This window comes from Sycon ciliatum, chromosome 8 (assembly GCF_964019385.1).
Source record: "Sycon ciliatum chromosome 8, ocSycCili1.1, whole genome shotgun sequence".
Taxonomy (NCBI): Eukaryota; Metazoa; Porifera; class Calcarea; order Leucosolenida; family Sycettidae; genus Sycon; species Sycon ciliatum.
In genome coordinates, this window is record NC_088650.1 from 10,941,870 (window position 1) to 10,960,852 (window position 18,983).

The 18,983-nt window shown below is 50.2% G+C and overlaps 1 protein-coding gene and 1 long non-coding RNA gene across 2 annotated transcripts in view; one reads left to right on the plus strand and one right to left on the minus strand.

Moving 5' to 3' along the window:
• The window catches only part of LOC135823025 (uncharacterized), a 75,027-nt gene that overhangs the window by 23,371 nt on the left and 32,673 nt on the right, over positions 1-18,983 (plus strand). The gene's annotated exons all lie outside the window — the stretch shown is intronic.
• Positions 10,280-18,983, minus strand: part of LOC135822948 (probable RNA methyltransferase Y17G7B.18) — a 9,944-nt gene continuing 1,240 nt past the window's right edge. Inside the window, exon 2 of the mRNA XM_065335789.1 lies at positions 10,280-10,334. Within this exon, the coding sequence (XP_065191861.1) occupies positions 10,280-10,334 (55 nt within the window). The remainder of the gene's footprint in view (positions 10,335-18,983) is intronic.

The following is an 18,983-nucleotide window of genomic DNA, read 5'->3' on the forward strand; positions in this document are numbered from 1 at the left end:
GAGGCAGAACTGGACCTGAAGGCTAAGGAAGTAGAGAAACTGAAGAACGGCGCACAAATGTTCAAGGCAGTTGCCACAATGCGGAGGCGGCCGGCAGTGACCCCAGTAGTGCAGGATCAACACGGCAAACTGGTCGGCAGAGCCCAGGAAGCAGTAGCTATCGTTAAAGAACATTTCCAACGCCAGTTTACAAATGAACATGCTTCAGCCATGGAGCCCTTCATCGGTGAGCCTAGACCACTCGATCGGCCTATCACAACTTCCGAGCTCCGAGATAGCTTCAAGAAACTAAACAATGGTAGAGCATGTGGCCCGAATGGCATTGCGGCTGAACTCCTGAAATATGGTTTTTTTTTTTTTTTTTTTTACGAGAAACCACGAACCTCGAGAACAGAATACTGCATGGTAGAGGTGGTTGCAGACGCAACTGTGGTGGTGAAAACTGGAGCATCTCCGCCGACCTGAGGTCTCGGCTTCAGCGACACTTCAGAGCACCAAAAACTGGGGAGGAGTAGGCACAGGGGGAGGGGAGGGGGGGGGGGTACGTTTATATAGAGGAAGGAAAAACGGAAAGATGATACATGTGATAGAGGAAGAAAATAAAAAATAAAAAATAAAAATAAAAAAATAAATAAAATAATAAAAAATAAAAAAAATAAAAAAGGGGGGAGCCAGGGTGCAAGCAGAGAGGGTGTTCAGGGAGTGTTCAGAGGGCATCTGTGGCTGAACGCCAGTCTCGGCTGCGGAGCGACTTGTAGGCGCCTTCCTTGAATGCCTGCATTCCCTTCTGCGTGGGAAGGTTGCGTAGCAGGGCAGATGGGAGACGATTCCAGTCTTGGATCGTGGCATGGGGGAATGATCGGAGAGCACTATTACGGGCTCCGGCGGGCAGTGTCGGTGCTAGTTGGTGCTGGTGCTGGTTCTTTTGCTGGTGGCGAGTGGAGCGCCGGTGCTGGTTTGCAACTGCCCTCGGTGGTGTCATGGTGGTCAGGATTGGGGGACCGTCGATCCAATGCAGCTTGTACAGGAATGTGAGTGCTGCGACTTGACGCCGAACAGTGAGGCTTGGGAGGTATGACCCTGGGCCGATGAGCTTTAGGGCTCGGTGCTGTACCCGGTCCAGCTGGTTCAGGGTAGACTGGGACGCACCCAACCATGAAAGCGGGCAGTACTCAAGTACTGGGCGGACGAAGCCGCGATACACTGCATACTTGGCCTTGCTGTCGAGAATGGGCAGGGCCTTCCTCATGAAGCCAAGACGTTGGTGACCACGGACTGCAACCTGTCGAATGTGGGAGCGAAAGGAGAGGCTCCGATCAAAGAGCACTCCGAGCAACTTCAGCTCCTCCACTTCCTCTATGGCCACCCCATTGAAAGTGGCTGGAGGAATCGGCCAGGGTTGACGGTGATGCGAAATTGTCAAGACTTGCGACTTTGTCGGCTCGAATGCGATCTTCCAGCTCTGGCCCCATTCAGCTAAGGCATCCACAGCAGTCTGGAGCTGCGCTAGGCCAACTGGGAGAGCGGTCAGGGATGGGATGCACTGATAAAGCGTGGTGTCATCTGCATATATGGCGAGCTGGGTTGTGGCTGGGAGGTGGTCCTCCATGTCATTGACATATAGGAGGAACAGAGTGGGGCCCAGTATGCTCCCTTGCGGCACACCTGAGCTGATTCGGAATTTAGGTGAGGTTTGTCCACTCACAACGGCCTGGATTCGTCTATCCGCCAGGTAGCTGTGGAGCCACTTGAGGAGGTTCCCGGACACTCCGTAAGCCTTTGCCTTGTGAAGGACACCTGCGTGGGAGACTTTATCGAAGGCCCCCGCAATGTCGACGGCAACAATACGTACAGCACCGCCAGCAGCTGCTATCTTGCTCCATTGGTGGTGTAGTCCTGTTAGGAGATCAGCAGGTCCTAACCCTCGACGAAAACCGAACTGGTGGTTTGAGAGTATATTATTTCGTTCGAGAAAGTTGGTGAGAGCACGGTTAACAACTGCTTCCATTGTCTTGGAGATGAGCGACAGGAGGGAAATGGGCCGATAGTTCGATGGGGCTGACTTTGACCGTTTCTTATGGACTGGGACGACACTTGCCACTTTCCAAGACTGTGGTTGTGTCCCCGACGTCATGCACTGGCGGAAGAGCAAGCATAGTGGCACTGAAAGGTGCTCAGCGTTGGCTTTGAGGACTCTGCCCGGAACTGCATCAGGGCCTGACGCTTTCGAAGGATCAAGGGCCCTCAGCAATTTACGGACCTCAGCAGGGCGGAAGCGAATACTTAGGAGACGGCTTTGGGAGCGAGGCTGGACAAAGGGGAATTCAGATTCCTCATTGAAGTCCTGTGGGCCGAGGCTGCACTTATCGGCGAAGTATTGACCAAGGCACTTGGCCTTCTCCTTACTGGTTGTGTACTCAGTTCCATCAGCAGATCGGAGTGTTGGTATATCAGCGCTGCGGCCCTTGCCACCCGCACGCTTGATAGTGGACCACCATTCCTTGTCCCGAAGGCTACCAGTGGTGAGTTTCTGCCGGAGCATGGTAATATGCCGTTCTCTGTTTCGCTGGATGGTACTGCGTGCAGAGGCTGCAGCTGTGCGGTAGTGTGCTTTCTTATCAGCACTGTCGGGATTTGAGCGCATCTGGTGCCACATCTGTCGTTTGGTGTTGACTGCAGCTGTACACTCCGGTGTCCACCAAGGTTCGTCGGAGGGGCGCGATGAGATAACTCTGTTGGGTATGAATTGTGCCATTCCTTCGAGGATCCTCTTGGTGATGTTGTCGCAGCTGAGATCCGGTTCAGGTCCGAGCATGCTCTCCCAGTCTGTTGTTCGGTAGAAGTGGGCAAGCCGCTCCCAGTCTGCGCGGTGGTATCGCCAGACTCTACGCGATGTCTTGGGCTCACGGGTGAGCTTCACAGGAAAGTCAACTTGGAGGACAGCATGATCAGAGAGTCCAATAGGCGGGTGTGCCTTAACAGTTGCTGGTGAAGGGAAATCAGACATCACCAGGTCCAGGGTGTTATCACCTCGGGTGGGTACGTCGACATGTTGACTCAGGCCATGGTAGCAGCAGATATCCTCTGCATACTCTCCAGCTCGGGTGGTCTTGTTGCTGCAGAGCCAGGCAGCGTTATGCACATTGAAGTCGCCGGTCACAATGACATTTGATCCGTAGGTACGGGATGCCTGCAGCGTGTTGTCCAAGTATTCCAATAGCTGGAGATCTGTCTCCGAACAGGACCCGGGCCGATAGGCTGCACAGATAACAACTTTCTGTCCACTCTGCGTCGTGACACTCAGCCAGATGATCTCGTGATCATGGCACTGGATGTGATCAAGATGTTCATATCCTAGGCCAGCCTTCACCCAGACTGCTACTCCACCACCGTGTGCAGAGCGATCCTTGCGGATGGGGGTGTGATAGCCAGGCATGGCTGCTTCAGATTCGCTGCACTTCTCTGGCGTAAATTTTGTCTCTGTGACTACTGCTATATCTGGCTTCAGGGTCTGGAGGGTGTGGCGGAATTCTGCAAGCTTGGACGATAGGCCAAAGGCATTCGTCACCAAGAGTCTGAACATCGTTGGTTGGCTACTGGGCATCGTGCATGCTAGACGATCCCTTGAGGGCACCAGACGATTCATCAGTGTGCTGGAACTCACCAAGTTTGGATTGCAGTCCGAAGGCATTTGTCAGCAGGAGCGTTAGGCTTGGGGGAATCATTTGGATTGCTGCTCAGTGCGTTCCTTAAATCGCCATGGCCTCGCGTACAGGGGCCTTGGCCAGAAATTCTCAGTTGTGACCAGGGTGAGGTCCTTAGCGTCCACAGTTAGGTGGGCAGACACTCTTCCTGCCTCCGTGGTGTGGAGGCTGCAAGTGTGCACCGTTGCCGTACCCCCTGCTGCAACTGCACGCTGGCGGGTGAAGCATTTCAGTCCCTCCTCAGTACAGCTTGAGCTTAAATTGCCTACATACAAAACTGCCCTCCTGGACCTGGGAGGCTCTCCTGACACCAGTTGCCAGCTGTCGTCGTCTAAGACCTCCAGGACTGGCTTGGAGCGATGTTTAGCGCTCCTGCTGTAGGGGCCCTCAATGCCAATGTCAATGATCTCAGAATTACTGTCTTCCTCACCGGACGCCTCAGGGTCACTGCCAGTGTCACCCACGCTACGGGGCTCACCCGTACTAGCAGTACACGCGGCAGCCTGGCCTGTGCGGGTACGGGTACGATTTCTTGACGATTTCGTAGATCTACTCTTCGTACGCTGGCTCTGCTGAGGAGCTTGAATATTTGGGAGAACACTTGCCTTGGCAATGGCGGCTTCCTTGAGGGAGACAACTTCCTGAGTCAGGCCTGACACTTGCCGCGACAGGTCATTGATTCTTTTGTTGAGGCGATCCTCGCGATCGGCCGACTCGGACGCTAAGTTCGCCAGGGTCTTGATAACCTCAATCACAGACGACTCGATACCCGGGAGGGAGCACAACAGTTTTGTCTCTACCTCTGAGAGCCCCTTGAGGGCGGCCTTTGTAGCTGGGGGCATGGCCGCCAGAGGTGGGTCAGCCCTACTACACGATGCTAACTAACTAATACTGCTAGTGGTCCTCTTGGCCACGCCGACGGGCTGCCAGAGACTGAAAAACTGCGGAGCTCAAAAATTTGCTTCCACTTCAGAAAAATTTGGTGGTGAGAAACTCCTGGAGGCTATGATCCGCCTGTTGAACAGGGTCTTCGAAACCCATCAGCCATTAGACCTCGGCCTAGGCACACTGATTGCTCTTCAAAAACCTGACAAAAAGAAGGGACCACCTGGAAATCTTCGTCCCATAGTGCTTCAAACTGCCCTCAGGAAGGCGGTGTCACTTCTCACCCTGAAACGCATCTCACATAGAGTTAATACCTTTCTCAGTGACAACCAGAGTGGATTCCGGGCAGGACGATCAACGGCAGATGCAGTTTGGTGTCACAAATGGCTTGCAGCAACAGTCCAGAAATATAAGTATGTCATTGAAATTCTCGGTATAGACATGTCAAAAGCATTTGACACCATTCAGCGACACCGACTTCTGGCCGTTTTGGAGACCTTCCTACTTCCGGATGATCTACGTTTGGTAAGGTTGCTCATCGCCAACACGACGCTGAGTGTTCGACTTGGAGGTTTTGAGTCTACCCCTTTCCACACAACAATTGGCACTCCACAGGGAGACTCACTTTCCCCTGTGCTATTTGTAGTCTATCTAGACGCAGCACTGCGCGATGTCCTCGCCACAGCCCCACCTCGCTCTCCTGCAGATAGCACTCTACCAATCGACATCATCTACGCGGACGACACCGATATTGTCAGTACCTCATCTGCTTGGCTAGCTCAGCTTGAACCTCTTGCCGCAACAGTTCTCGGGCAATGGAATCTCCATGTCAACGCAGAGAAGACCGAACACACAAAACTCACCCGGCAGCAGGATCGAGTCTCGGAAGAATGGAGAATGACGAAAAAGTTAGGTTCTCTGATTGGTGACGACGAAGACATCACCAGGCGAAAACAGCTCGCCACAGCGTCCTACAGAGCAATGTACAGTCTTTGGAAGCGGAGAACATTAGTGCGTGAGGAATTGAGACTGAGGCTGTACAACGCATTCGTGATGCCAGTCTTACTGTACAACAGCGGCACCTGGGCACCCACTTCAGTGGCCGAGGCCCAACTGGATTCGTTTCACCGCAGGCAGTTGCGTAGTCTCATCGGTATTAGGTGGCCACAAACAATAAGCAATGCTGCTCTCTACAAGAGGTGCAAAGCACAACCGATATCTAACTTTGTTCGCCTAGCCAGATGGAGACTCTTTGGCCATATACTGCGCATGCCTGACGGATGTCCTGCTGTGGCGGCTATGATTAACTATTACCAGGTGAAGGAAACAGTGTGGAGGGGACGGCCAAGAACGACTCTGCCTATCGTGCTATCCCGTGACCTGCAGAGAGTGGGGCGGAGGTGACTCAAGACGTTGTCTGATCTCCTCTCCCTCCGGGAGATTGCACAGGGCAGAGGGGAGTGGAAGGACCTTTGCAAGGACGTCTGCAAGTCCAATATTGGCGTCTACGACTAAAACCAAATAATATTGCTCCGAAATATCACAGTACTGCTTTTCATAACTGCTGCAGTAATAATAATTAACATCTTTTTTAAAGGTGACTCAAGACGTTGTCTGATCTCCTCTCCCTCCGGGAGATTGCACAGGGCAGAGGAGAGTGGAAGGACCTTTGCAAGGACGTCTGCAAGTCCAATAGTGGCGTCTACGACTAAAACCAAATAATATTGCTCCGAAATATCACAGTACTGCTTTTCATAACTGCTGCAGTAATAATAATTAACATCTTTTTTAAATACCAACAAAATTCCTCTCTTAACGTAGTGCGTGGATCTGCATCCACCTGCCACCATTTTACTGGATTATTCTCAAAACGGAGTGGACAATGCCCTTTATCCTGTGTCTGCGTCCTCTGTTCAATCTGAGCAATGCTGTCATGTGCCCCTTAGCAGGTACGTCTTGTATTGTATTTCTATTTTTGTTGTCGTTGCTCTTTTTATTTTTATTTTTTCATTTCCCAATTCCCAAGTCCATTCAGCACGTGCGAATTTGTGGGCGGTTTACTACCGCTGACATTGACGCGTAAGTGCATAATAATAATAAGGCTTCGTTCGGCCGACTTTGCTTCGTCCTCGTTGAAAAGTGATCCTGAAAAAAAGGTTGATTCGCAAAATTATGTTGATTTTCAATGTACGAGATGACATGCGATTGCTGGCTATGGTTTGGAGACCTGTTCAAAAATCCGCTTGATTAGCTCTCCACTCACCCTCGAAGCACTGGAACTGCGCAAAAGCAATCGATATCTCAGTGTTTGACCACAATGTCTCCACAACCAGTTGTCTAAATCCTTCAGCAAAATTGAGAACACCACCAAAATGCCCTTCAAATTTCCCGCGGTTGCAAATAAAATGAGGACCCTTTCTGCAGATTTTTCAAACTTGGCGCATCGACTGATGTGAAACAACTTGGAAGAATGGGTATGAATGCGAAGTGTATGGGGGAATGCATGTAGGGCGATAGTGCGGGTTCGAATCCCAGGATCTGCCTGAAAAAATAGGAGAATTGAAAAATTTATAACATCCTATGCTGTTTTTGCCGGTAGATACGGATAGCGCCAGGCGTGACACAAACAAACAAATGTATGCGAAGTGTATCGGGGGATGCATGCAGGGCGCGCGATAGTGCGGTTTAGAATCCCAGGTTATGTCTTAAAAAAAAGGATTTTTTAAAAGAATTTATAACATCCCTTTGTTTTTTTTGTCTAGGTCATCAAGGCAAAAAAAGCATAGCGTAGGGCCCTGAGCTTCCAAGCTCTCTCGTTATTATTTTTAAAATTTTACTTTTATTATTTTTTTTCGGCAAGGCAGATGATGACGATGATGATGATATACAATAATTTGTTCCTGATACTACATAATATATTTATCTGACAAATATTTAATTTAGAATGCCAGAGCGTTGTCGGGGTATCGGATTGACTGGAGTCCATGCCAGCAGCTGCCGTTCCACTTTCGCACCCCTAGGTGGTATTTGAGAGATGCATGGCGATTTCTTCGTCTGTCATGGCTTTGCCCATCAACATGATCACGCATCTAGGCAGAGTGCATCGGATGCCATTCTGTCGCAGTTTCCGAAATGTAGGCCAGACGTCATTTGAATTTTCGTGTAGATTGTTCAGCACGAGTGAGATCATGGGACACGTAAACAGGGTTGCCACCTGTAAGTGTAAAGCCTGGTTCACACTAGGCCGATTTTCCGGCCGACATGGACTCGTACGAAAAATCCTCAAGATCGGGGCGAAAATTGCGTAGTGTGAACTGTGTTGTCGTACAGGGTTCCGACAAATCTGCGGCGATTTTCTTGTCGCACTAGTTTTCGGCCAAGTATCGACTGGTCGATATTTAGCCGAAAAGCCGGCCGATTTTTACTGCTTGCACGTGATGGAGCGGGATTCGGACCAATCACGGTAGGCTTTTCACCATGACAGCAAAGAGCGTCGATGTCGAGCTCATGACCTCTTGTACTTTTGTACTTTTGTACTCTTGCCGCCAGATAACACCCAGATCATCAAGAGCAGCTGGCTAACCTTCTACGGCGGTACTCGGACATCTTTCCAGACGACCTGCCGACCGAGGTTCCGCCAGAGAGGGATGTCTACCATGAGATTGTGACTGAGGAGGGTGCCGTTCCTCCGTCACGAGCTGCCTACCGTCTCCCCAAACCCGAAATGGACGAATTGCAAGCCCAGCTCACGGAACTCCTCCGCAAGGGCTTCATCGAACCCAGCAAATCACCATACGGTGCCCCAGTCTTTTTCGTTAAAAGGTCTGATGGCTCATTGCGCATGGTTTGTGATTGGCGGAATTTCAACAGGATCACCATCAAAAACACAGCTTGCCTCCCAAACATTGATGACCTGTTTGATACCATTCAAGGTAGCTCATACTTCAGTAAGCTGGATTTACGCTCGGGATACAATCAGCTTAGGATCCGTCAGGAAGATGTACCTAAGACGGCTATCAATACTCCCTTCGGTCATTTGCAGTTCCGGGTCATGGGCTTTGGATTAACTATCGCCCCTGCCTCGTTTCAGTCACTGATGAACAGTATTCTCCAACCGTACTTACGGCGGTTTGTGGTAGTGTTTCTGGATGATATTCTTATCTTCAGCAAATCCTGGCAAGATCATCTTGAACATATCAAGACAGTTCTTGAGACGCTCCGGAAAAATAGGCTATTCTGTAAGCAGTCGAAATGTGAGTTTGGTGTCAAGGATGTTCTGTTTCTAGGGCATCGCATCGACGGTGAATGTATCGCTCCAGATCCAAAGAAGCATAAAGCAGTGAGGGAATGGCAGCCACCGACGACAGTTACGGAGGTGAGACAGTTCCTTGGTTTTGCGAACTACTTTAGAAGATTTATTGAACACTACTCTACTATATCGCGGCCATTAGAGGAGATCACTGGCAAACATGCCAGGTTCGAATGGAGTGGCCCCCGTCAGCATTCATTCGAATCCCTGAGACAGGCCTTGTTGAGTGCACCGCTGTTGAAACTAGCAAGCGTGCAGAAGCCTTTCAGAGTTGCAACAGACGCAAGTGATTTTGCAATAGCAGGCGTCCTTCTCCAACAGGGGGAAAGCGATAGTGCTTGGCATCCTGTGGCATATGCCCAGTCGTAAGCTGTCACAAGCGGAGCGAAGTTACACTGCTGCAGAACGCGAAACCCTTGCAGTGGTGTTTGCACTGCGATCCTGGAGAATTTATCTATTCCAGCATTTTGTGTTCAGTGACAGCATGGCCGTAGTCTACTTGAGCACAAAAGCCAGTCTCACTAAGCGCGAAGCTAGATGGGTTGAATTTCTTGCAGACTATGACTTCACAGTTAATCTCAAACCCGGCAAGGAAAATATGGCTGATGCGTTATCCCGCCACCCTGATCTGCGCGGGTCAGCAATTGGCAATGTAGTTGAGGAAAAGGATTGCCCACCCGTCCTACCAGCACCCCATTTGAATACGATTGAGTTTGCTTTGGAACTGAGTGATAGTGTTGCTGAGATGATTTCGGAAGCATATCAGAATGACGAGCAGCTTTCCCCAATATCTCAGCGGCTGCGCGGCGATTCCTCTGATAATCTACACGAGCGGTACTATTGGGATGAAGAGTCCAGGTACCTATACCTCCGTGCAGCCCCAAACAATCGCTTGTGTGTACCCAAGTGTGCAGTAAGGCTTCAGTTCCTGCAGGAGTACCACGACTGTGTTACAGCAGGCCATCATGGACGGGATCGTACATATTTCCGGCTTCGTCAATTCTTCTATTGGCCCATTATGGGCCTTGACGTGAAGAAATTTGTTAAATCTTGCGGCATATGTCAGCGCACTAAGGGTGGGTTGCCTAGATCCGGTTTGCTGCAATCGCTCCCAGTACCAGACACCCCCTGGAAAGATATTTCCATGGACTTTTTCGTTGGCTTACCCCAGACCCCTCAGGGCTTTGATGCAATTTATACATTTGTTGACCGGCTTACAAAATGTGTCCATTTAGTCCCCACGACTTCCAAAATTGACGCTACGGGTTCTGCTGATTTGTATCTCCAGAATGTGTTTAGATTACACGGTTTGAGTTCCACTATTGTTTGTGATCGGGACCCAAGATTTACTTCCTAATTTTTCCGGGAATTGTTTCATCAATTAGGTACCACCTTGTCGTTTAGTACTGCCAATCACCCACAGACCGATGGGCAGACTGAGAGAATGAATAGAGTAATTGAGGATGTGCTTAGAGCGTTTGTTAACCACAAACAAGCTAATTGGGACACGCTTCTGCCTCTTTGCGAATTTGCAATTAATAGTTCATATCAGTCTTCCACTTCTAGCACGCCGTTTTATCTAAATTATGGACTTAATCCCACGTCCCCACCAGATTTCCTGGCACAAAGGGGAGGAGGGAGTGCCCCAGACTGGATCCAGGATCGGGCGGATGCCGTCAAGTTGGCAAAGGACGCCATGATTGCCGCTCAGGCTAGACAAGCTCAGTATGCAGACAGGGGAAGGGTGCCCAGCAACCTGAAGGTTGGCGACATGGTGCTGGTGTACAAGGATTTCCTAACAACCGCAGAAGCCCGGGACCAGCCTTCACAGAAGCTACGCCCTAAGTGGTTCGGACCCTACCCAATCATCAAGAAGATCGGACCCAACGCCTATCAGCTGGATCTACCCAGCGCTATTCGGTTCCACCCTGTCTTCAATGTCACTGCTCTCCGCCGGTATGAGCAGAATACTATTCCCGGCAGGCGGCAGCTACCCCCGCCACCGTTCATTGACTTGCACGGTCAGACCAGATACATGGTGGAGAAGATTCTTGACGATCCCCAGCGAAGGCATCAGACTCAGTACCTAGTCAAGTGGCAAGGGCACCCAGACGACGAAGCCACCTGGGAGCCAGAAGGGAACTTGCTGGGCGAGGCCGGTAGGCCGATAGTTACTCTGAGGCGTTACAGGGCGTCCAGGGCATGTCAGTGACACTATGGTTACCGCGAAATGTTACTCGCTCAAATTCAATTGCACGTGTACCTTGAGAATTCCCACTTGATCCTTGTGTTAAGCAATCCATTCCCCTCCTGTTTTAGATTTTCCCCATTTCCGCTATCTTCACTCGCCTGACTGTCCTTGGTTACCTTGCACGGTGCTTCAATTAGATGAGCGTTGTTGGGTTGACACGATTTCATTTGATTATTCCCTTTCCACATATTCCTCGACTCCCTGGAGGCACCTGTGCCTCGCTTTGGAGGGAGGGATGGTGTAACAGTTCCCTGTTAGCGCTAACATTATCTGCCCTCTAGCTCTGTATCTTGCACCTTTCCCTATCCTGTCAGCACTCGCGTTATCACCTTATCACGATTTTCGCTTGCCAGCTAACGTCTCCGCACTCCAGCTTTCCCCTGTCGGTGTCACGTCCCAGTACACAACGGAGAGGACTACTAATAAACAGTTCACGGCACTAACAGCCTTGAACACAGTACTTCTTTCACTTCGTGAATACAAGAAGACAACTGAAAATGACACAATTCTTCAGTGATCGACCTTCTCTCTCACGGAGCTAAGCAGAATGTGCGTCATCACCTGTAGTCGCCATGGAAACGGGATTAGGAAATCGGCGATATGGCAAGTTTCCCTTGCCGTACGCAAGATGTCATCATGCATGGAATGAAACAGTTCATACCATCCAAAGAGCTTGTGGTGCACCAATCCAACCCTGTATGGTGGACACCGGACTGTTCTAACGCCAATCATGCCAAGGAGCGGGCATGGAAGCTGTGGCGACGCAATCCCCGCAACGATAACCACAAGGTCCAGTACATCACAACTGTTAACCACGAAGTGGAAGCGTGTCATGCAGCGCGATTAGCACATCAACGTAGAATTCGCAACTAGCTTACTGCAGGTTCCCTCCGGGACAAAGAGTGGTGGTCAACCATCAAGAGCGCAGCAGGCGAGGGACGTTGCTCTGACATCCCCCTGCTGACCAACCCTGCAGGACAAGAGTTCCACTCTTCTCGTGAGAAAGCCGAGTGCTTTGCAGCGCATTTTGCGAACAAGTGTAGCCTTGGCAATAACGACCTCTGTGCTGCTGACCTGCCTGACCTGCAACGACCTGCCTATGCCACGCTAAAGCACATTCACTTCCGCGCAGCAACAGTCAAACGGCACTTGGCGAACTTGGCTGTATCAAAAGCAACTGGACCGGATGGCATCTCTGCTCGTGTGCTCAAGATGTGCTCATCTGAACTTGCAGACCCACTGGCAAAGCTCTTCGCCCTCTGCTTCTTAGCCGGTGTGCAACCTGGGGCATGGAAACTTGCCCATGTAGTCCCAGTTCACAAACGGTCCTCCAGATCTTTGGCATCTAACTACCGACCAATATCACTGCTAACGATCATGTCGAAAGTCATGGAGGGCATTGTAAACACGCAACTGGTTAACTACCTAGAGAAGCATGAGGTGTTGCCAAACAGCCAGTTTGGATTCCGACGTGGTAGAGGAACCGCAGATATCTTAACGGCTCTCCAACATGAATGGGTCCACACCATAAGTACTGGCGGTTGTGTCCAGGTCCTCGCCGTGGATATTGCCGGTGCGTTTGACCGGGTATCGCACACAGGAGTGCTATACAAAGCAAAGCAGGCCGGCGTCGACGGACGCCTGCTTGTATGGCTACAGGACTACCTCACCAACCGAAACATCCGCGTTGTGGTTGGAGGCCAGACGGTCAGATGCTCAACCCATCCAGGCTGGTGTCCCCCAAGGCAGCATCCTAGGACCCAGCCTCTTCCTTCTATACACCTGTGACATTGAACAATGTTTAACTCCAGGAACGCAGCTGAGCAGCTTTGCAGACGACACCACACTCTACAGCTTAGTACAGCCAACTGACGATCTCCAACAGTCCACCGCCTCCCTCCAAGGGTCCCTCAACAGTCTTGAGGAGTGGAGCCGCAAGTGGCGTATCTGTTTTGAGCCAGCCAAGACACAGCGCATGACTCTACATCGCAAGCACGTTCCCCCCTGCACTCCACCAGTCACCTTTGGAGGTGAAGCACTCCAGGAGACAGATACCCTGAAGCTGCTGGGAGTCATGCTCGACCCTACTCTCTCCTACAGAGCGCACACTCGCAGTGTTGCACTGCGCGCCTCCCAAAGGCTGGGTTTCCTACGAAAGGCAGCACCCATCCTGGACGACCATGGTCGAGTGACGGTCTACAAGGGATTCGTGCGACCCCTACTTGAATATGCCCCACTGGCCTGGTCGAGCGCAGCAGCAACTAACATGGCCCAGCTGGACAAGGTTCAGCAACGTGCCCTGCATTTCCTGGGACCTGGAACCATCCTCCAAAGTCTTCAGCTTCGTCGGATGGTGGCAGCCCTGTCATACTTGTTCAAGCTGCACTACATTCCAGGGCCTCCCCAGGTAAAGGCCATGCTGCCACCAACCAAGCCCCCTGCCGTAGCTAGCATGTGCACACGGCAAACACGTCAGACGCACCATGCCTTTCAGCTGAAGTGGACACCCCCTCGCACAGCCCCTGACTACCTCCTGCGATCCTTCCCCTTCTTCGCCATCACACCCTGGAACAACCTGCCTGCGGACCTCCTGCTTCACGAGCCTCATTCAAGACGCCTCCAAACCTTCAAGGTCAACGTATGTAAGGATCTGATCCGAAAGAGATGGCTGTGGTCCACACAGTACCTGTGACGATGATATTGAGATTTGAGACCCATTTAGTATTTACCTCTCTACTACTACTTGCTTGTTATGATTATTGTCCTCTTTCTTCATTTTCCCTTCTGGTTTAGTCATTACACGTATTAATTTATATTATTTGGTGCAATACTAGCGCCCCTTTCTCGCACCAAATCATTATTTTTGCTACCTGACCATGCAACCCCCCCCCTTTTTTTCGATGCCAGGTTGCAACGCTAACGCCGAGACCCCTGGTCGGTCGAGTTGCTCCCTGTACATCGGCACGTCGTCCCTACATCCCCTGTGTCTTGTCTTGTGTTTGTCTCCACATGTCTCTTTGTAGGGCTGTGTTCCCAATAAAAAAAAAGAAAAGAAAAAAAAGCGAGAGATATACCATCGGAACCGCTATCCAATTGTCTTTCATCTGAGCCCTACTTGAAAAATCGATGCACTTCCGCTCTAATTACAGGTAACACAGCCGTTCGCCTCTGTTGTGTGTGTAATAATGACTTTATAGTACACACATGTAAAAGAAAAAATCAAAAGCGTTTCTGCAGTAACTCTGAGTTTCACTGGTTAACACTTTGAAGTCCATGGTTCGATTTCGAACCATGGGCATTTTTATGCATGTGGCCGCAGTCAAACTTTCGGTTCTTGGCCAAATCTTGACCAAATTCAACAATCGAAGGATCTAGATGGCAGAAAAAACTCTCAGCTATCGCCTCAAACAGGTCCAAAGTCTCTTTGATGAGGTTTGAGTGAGCGGCGAGCGATCAAACATTTCGAATTTTCTGCGCTGTGTGCTGCGAGTCAGCAGTGCGTGAAAAAAGGGATTTTCCCAGCTTCGTGACAGGCGGCACGTGCCAGGCCCGGCGCGGCGCGAAGTCACGGCAAGGTAATCTTCTACTGGAAAAAAATAGACCAATCCCGAAAAGATTGTCTGGGCTCGTGAAAGCGGGCACGCGTGCAAGCCAGCACGTGTGAAGTGCATCGTTTTGTACTCAGTTTGTGTGTGTCAGCTCATGGCGGAGGAGAGAGAGACTTTTGCTCGCCGAGCTGAAGCTAAAGGATTTGATGGAGTCCTGCCAGCAGCTAGTCAAAGGACCTTCGGTACTTTAGGCAGACCCTGACGGAGTTTGGAGGCCAGATAGCTCTCGGTGAGGAGAGAAACATTCGCGTGGCGATCGACTCTCCGTAAAAAATGCAAGCTACATAGCGCCGACATACTGCAACAGCTACGATTTCAGCTAACTTCTCGATCTGCTGCTTCACAAAGTTCTACTATTTACTAGTCCTGGCTGTTGTAGTCTGAAGCTGGAGTCTCATCGCCCACCTACAGGTAGCTTTTGGAGCTGATGGATTTCCCGACTTGGACTCCTTCCGCATACTCTCGCAACATTACTACAGGTATGCTGTTTTCCGCACGCTCGTGTCGACATGTCACCTATACTGTACATGTACCGGGTCGCGGAGGAGCTTGACGACCTCCGCTGACTCCAGGTTCCCAAATACTGCCGTCGTCTTCATTGATGTCGCTGGTGATATTCTCCCCTTGCAGGACGTACACATAGTTGTCGTCCCGGGGTAAAGACTATGTTTCGAAATAGTTTTTCATCACGCTAGCGCGAATGATGTTTCTCATCATGAACTCGTTCCGACGGTGTGACACGGCGATGGTCTTTGGCGGGGCACTGGCTTGGCGAAAACGATATCTTCTTGTGCAATATAACATTGATCGGCTGGTTGGTTGGTTTTTATTTCACTTCGCACATTCAAACGGGATGACGACCCAATAAAATGACGGCGAAGGCTTAGCCTAGAAGTAGAAGTGGCTAAAGAAGAACATAGTAAAAGCTATGGAAGCACATAGTACGAGAATAGGATACTAATAACTGCGGGTAAACGGGGGGAGAGAGAGAATACGATGTATCTGTGATACTACGTGCGGGTTACTGAACTGCACGGGGAGGGAGAGCAGAGCGATCAGAAGCAATTCGAACTACTCCCTACAGGCGTATGGTACACATGCATGCTTAAACTCAGGTAGCCGGGTAATTGTGCGGACCTCACCAGGTAGAGCGTTCCACAGCAGAGCACCAGCAACAGAAAATCTCCGCTGACCGCGGCGGCTACGGTTTGCCTGGCTTAGTAGGCCATTTGACTGCTGATGGCGGATAGGGGTGCCTTGTGCGGGGGTCAGAAGCTGGGCGAGCACAGGGCAGGTGCGGGCGTGGATGCACAGATGAGTACAGTCACTTCGTGGTTGGTCCTATGGGAGGGCAGCTGCCAGGAAAGAGGCAGGACTCATCGAAGACGAAGCGCTCGAAGCGCTCGCAACAAACAATAGCACTCGAAATATCTCGTAAGATTTAGGGCCTATCGCTTTGAGCCACAGCACTCACAGCCTTGCCTACTTCATCAAAGTGAGCTCTTTGACCTCTTCACACTACACCGAAGAGCGAAACAAGGATGATGTCTTAGCATTTCTACTCCAACAGCAGACCATTACCAGTGCGAGAGAGAAAACTACAAAGGGCTTCGCTTTCTGTCGCATCGTCTCTCTTGCATGGAACTAACGAGAAAATCGTGTACTTACCCTGGCATTCACACACGAACTATCAAACACGTCTTGTGCCGCATGCTGATCAGGTAGTGTCATGTATGTGTTGTACAGTGTACTCTCAGTTGACATGCCCTCTTTCGAACCCAGACAATCTTTTCGGGATTGGTCTATTGAACAGTTCTGAGCTAGATTCAGTAAAATGGCTACATGAGACCGACTTCGTCTCAGATCTGGAGCTAGACTCGCGTTTGCGGCGCGTTGTGGCGGACATTGAATAGTGCTCTTGTATTTCTCTCATCAAGAGCTTTCCAACGAGCCCAAGATCTTCACAATCGGTGAAGTAGAACCAAAGTTATGTTGGAAATGGAGTGCGCATTTTCGTGACTGCCACAAATCCTGCGGAAACAAAAAAGTTACGGACTCCAAAGGGTTAAGAGAGCATGTCTGAGAATACCAAAGTATGTGTGCAAGTGGATCTCTCCGATTTCGCTCAAAATTTGCAGGTAGGTTGCCTTTGGGGTGTGGATCGACTGTGCAAAGCCCTTGAAAAAGTTTCTGAAGGGAACCTTGAAATTTGCATACCCCTCAAAAATGGCCGAAATATCACATTATTTATGGGTCTAGAAACGAGTCACGCCACAGCGTATACGAACAAGCTATGAGCAAAACTCCATCAAGCTAACATTGCCTCACCTTAGAAGAGTTCCTGAAGCAGTACCGCTTAGCCACGCCAGCATCCCAGAAGACGAGGTCCATCACCCCCTGACGCCACAAATGATCGTCTTGAAAATAGCCAATTTACAAGCGCTGGCAAAACAGCCAGCTACGTCCTCAATTGGCCAGAACTATACACCGGCAGATAGTAGAACACCTCTTCTAGCGCTGAGGACATGTCCCCCATCTTCCTTTTGGGGTTTTCTTGAAATAAACATTTTTGAATTTTTCCACTCGACCATGCTGAAATACGGCCAAAGTCATACCTGCGCAGGAAAGCTCGCCCCGTCGCGACGTCTCCTCAGCAATTTCTACTCCAACACTACTCCCAAGGCCGCAGAACAAAGTGTAGTTTTGACTCTGACAAGGAAAAGCAGCGGTGATCACTTGTCACTCCAAACGACAAGCTTCTCCTTGCGCCACCAATAATTTTTTGTGCGACTGTTGATGCAAAAGTGACTGAAGGCCTGAGCGCAGTTTTTGAATTTTATTGCAAGATGCACGGTGAAATCACGTGCCTTGTGACGCAAGAATGCCAAGTCGCGTGGCCCACGGCTCACGAGATTTCAGAGTCACCTTCGTCAAGTGGGCTTGTTACTCGCCTTGAACGCCCGTTGGTCTGGAAGTCATCCCACTTGTGTTGTTACTGCGCTCAAGAACACGCTGGGAGTGTTGTAGGCCTACGAACCGGGACTTTCCCTGACCATGTAGGTCGAAGACCAGTGAAATGATGATGAAATCACATTCTTTATGACGTAAGAAATCTCACATGCAGTTCACGCGACAAGTGCGTGCAGTCAGTGCTACTCGCGTGCCAGTCAACACAGGGACCGAGCTAGCCGCTTTTGTCGAGCATCGACATGAAAACAAGGGACTTTTACTGTTGGACTATATTCGGGATTGCAGGAGGTAAGTGTGAAAGACGAATAACTCTCCATGCTGTACGGGGCATATTTCAACGGCTTGCTGCCATTGCAACACTCCTAGGACAGTTTGTTGGGGTACTCAGCAGTTCAAGCAGGACATGAAGCTCATCTTACCTCTGCCATCATGGTCTGTTCCGAGTAGCGTTCCGGGCACTTTCACGATCGTTGGCCGCGTATCGTGATGCAGGAAGCGTCATCCTACGTCACAGAGCACGCGATCTCACCGTGCATCTTGCAATAAAATTCAAAAACTGCGCTCAGGCCTTCAGTCACTTTTGCATCAACAGTCGCACAAAGCTTGGGAGTAGTGTTGGAGTAGAAATTGCTGAGGAGACGTCGCGGAGGGGCGAGCTTTCCTGCGCAGGTATGACTTTGGCCGTATTTCAGCATGGTCGAGTGGAAAAATTCAAAAAAGTTTATTTCAATAAAACCCCAAAAGGAAGATGGGAGACATGTCCTCAGCGCTAGAAGAGGTGTTCTACTATCTGCCGGTGTATAGTTCTGGCCAATCGAGGACGTAGCTGGCTGTTTTGCCAGCGCTTGTAAATTGGCTATTTTCAAGACGATCATTTGTGGCGTCAGGGGGTGATGGACCTCGTCTTCTGGGATGCTGGCGTGGCTAAGCGGTACTGCTCCAGGAACTCTTCTAAGGTGAGGCAATGTTGGCTTGATGGAGTTTTGTTCATAGCTTGTTCGTATACGCTGTGGCGTGACTCGTTTCTAGACCCATAAATAATGTGATATTTCGGCCATTTTTGAGGGGTATGCAAATTTCAAGGTTCCCTTCAGAAACCTTTTCAAGGGCTTTGCACAGTCGATCCACACCCCAAAGGCAACCTACCTGCAAATTTTGAGCGAAATCGGAGAGATCCACTTGCACACATACTTTGGTATTCTCAGACATGCTCTCTTAAACCGTTAATCAGACGGCAACTTAACTACACTGTTCTG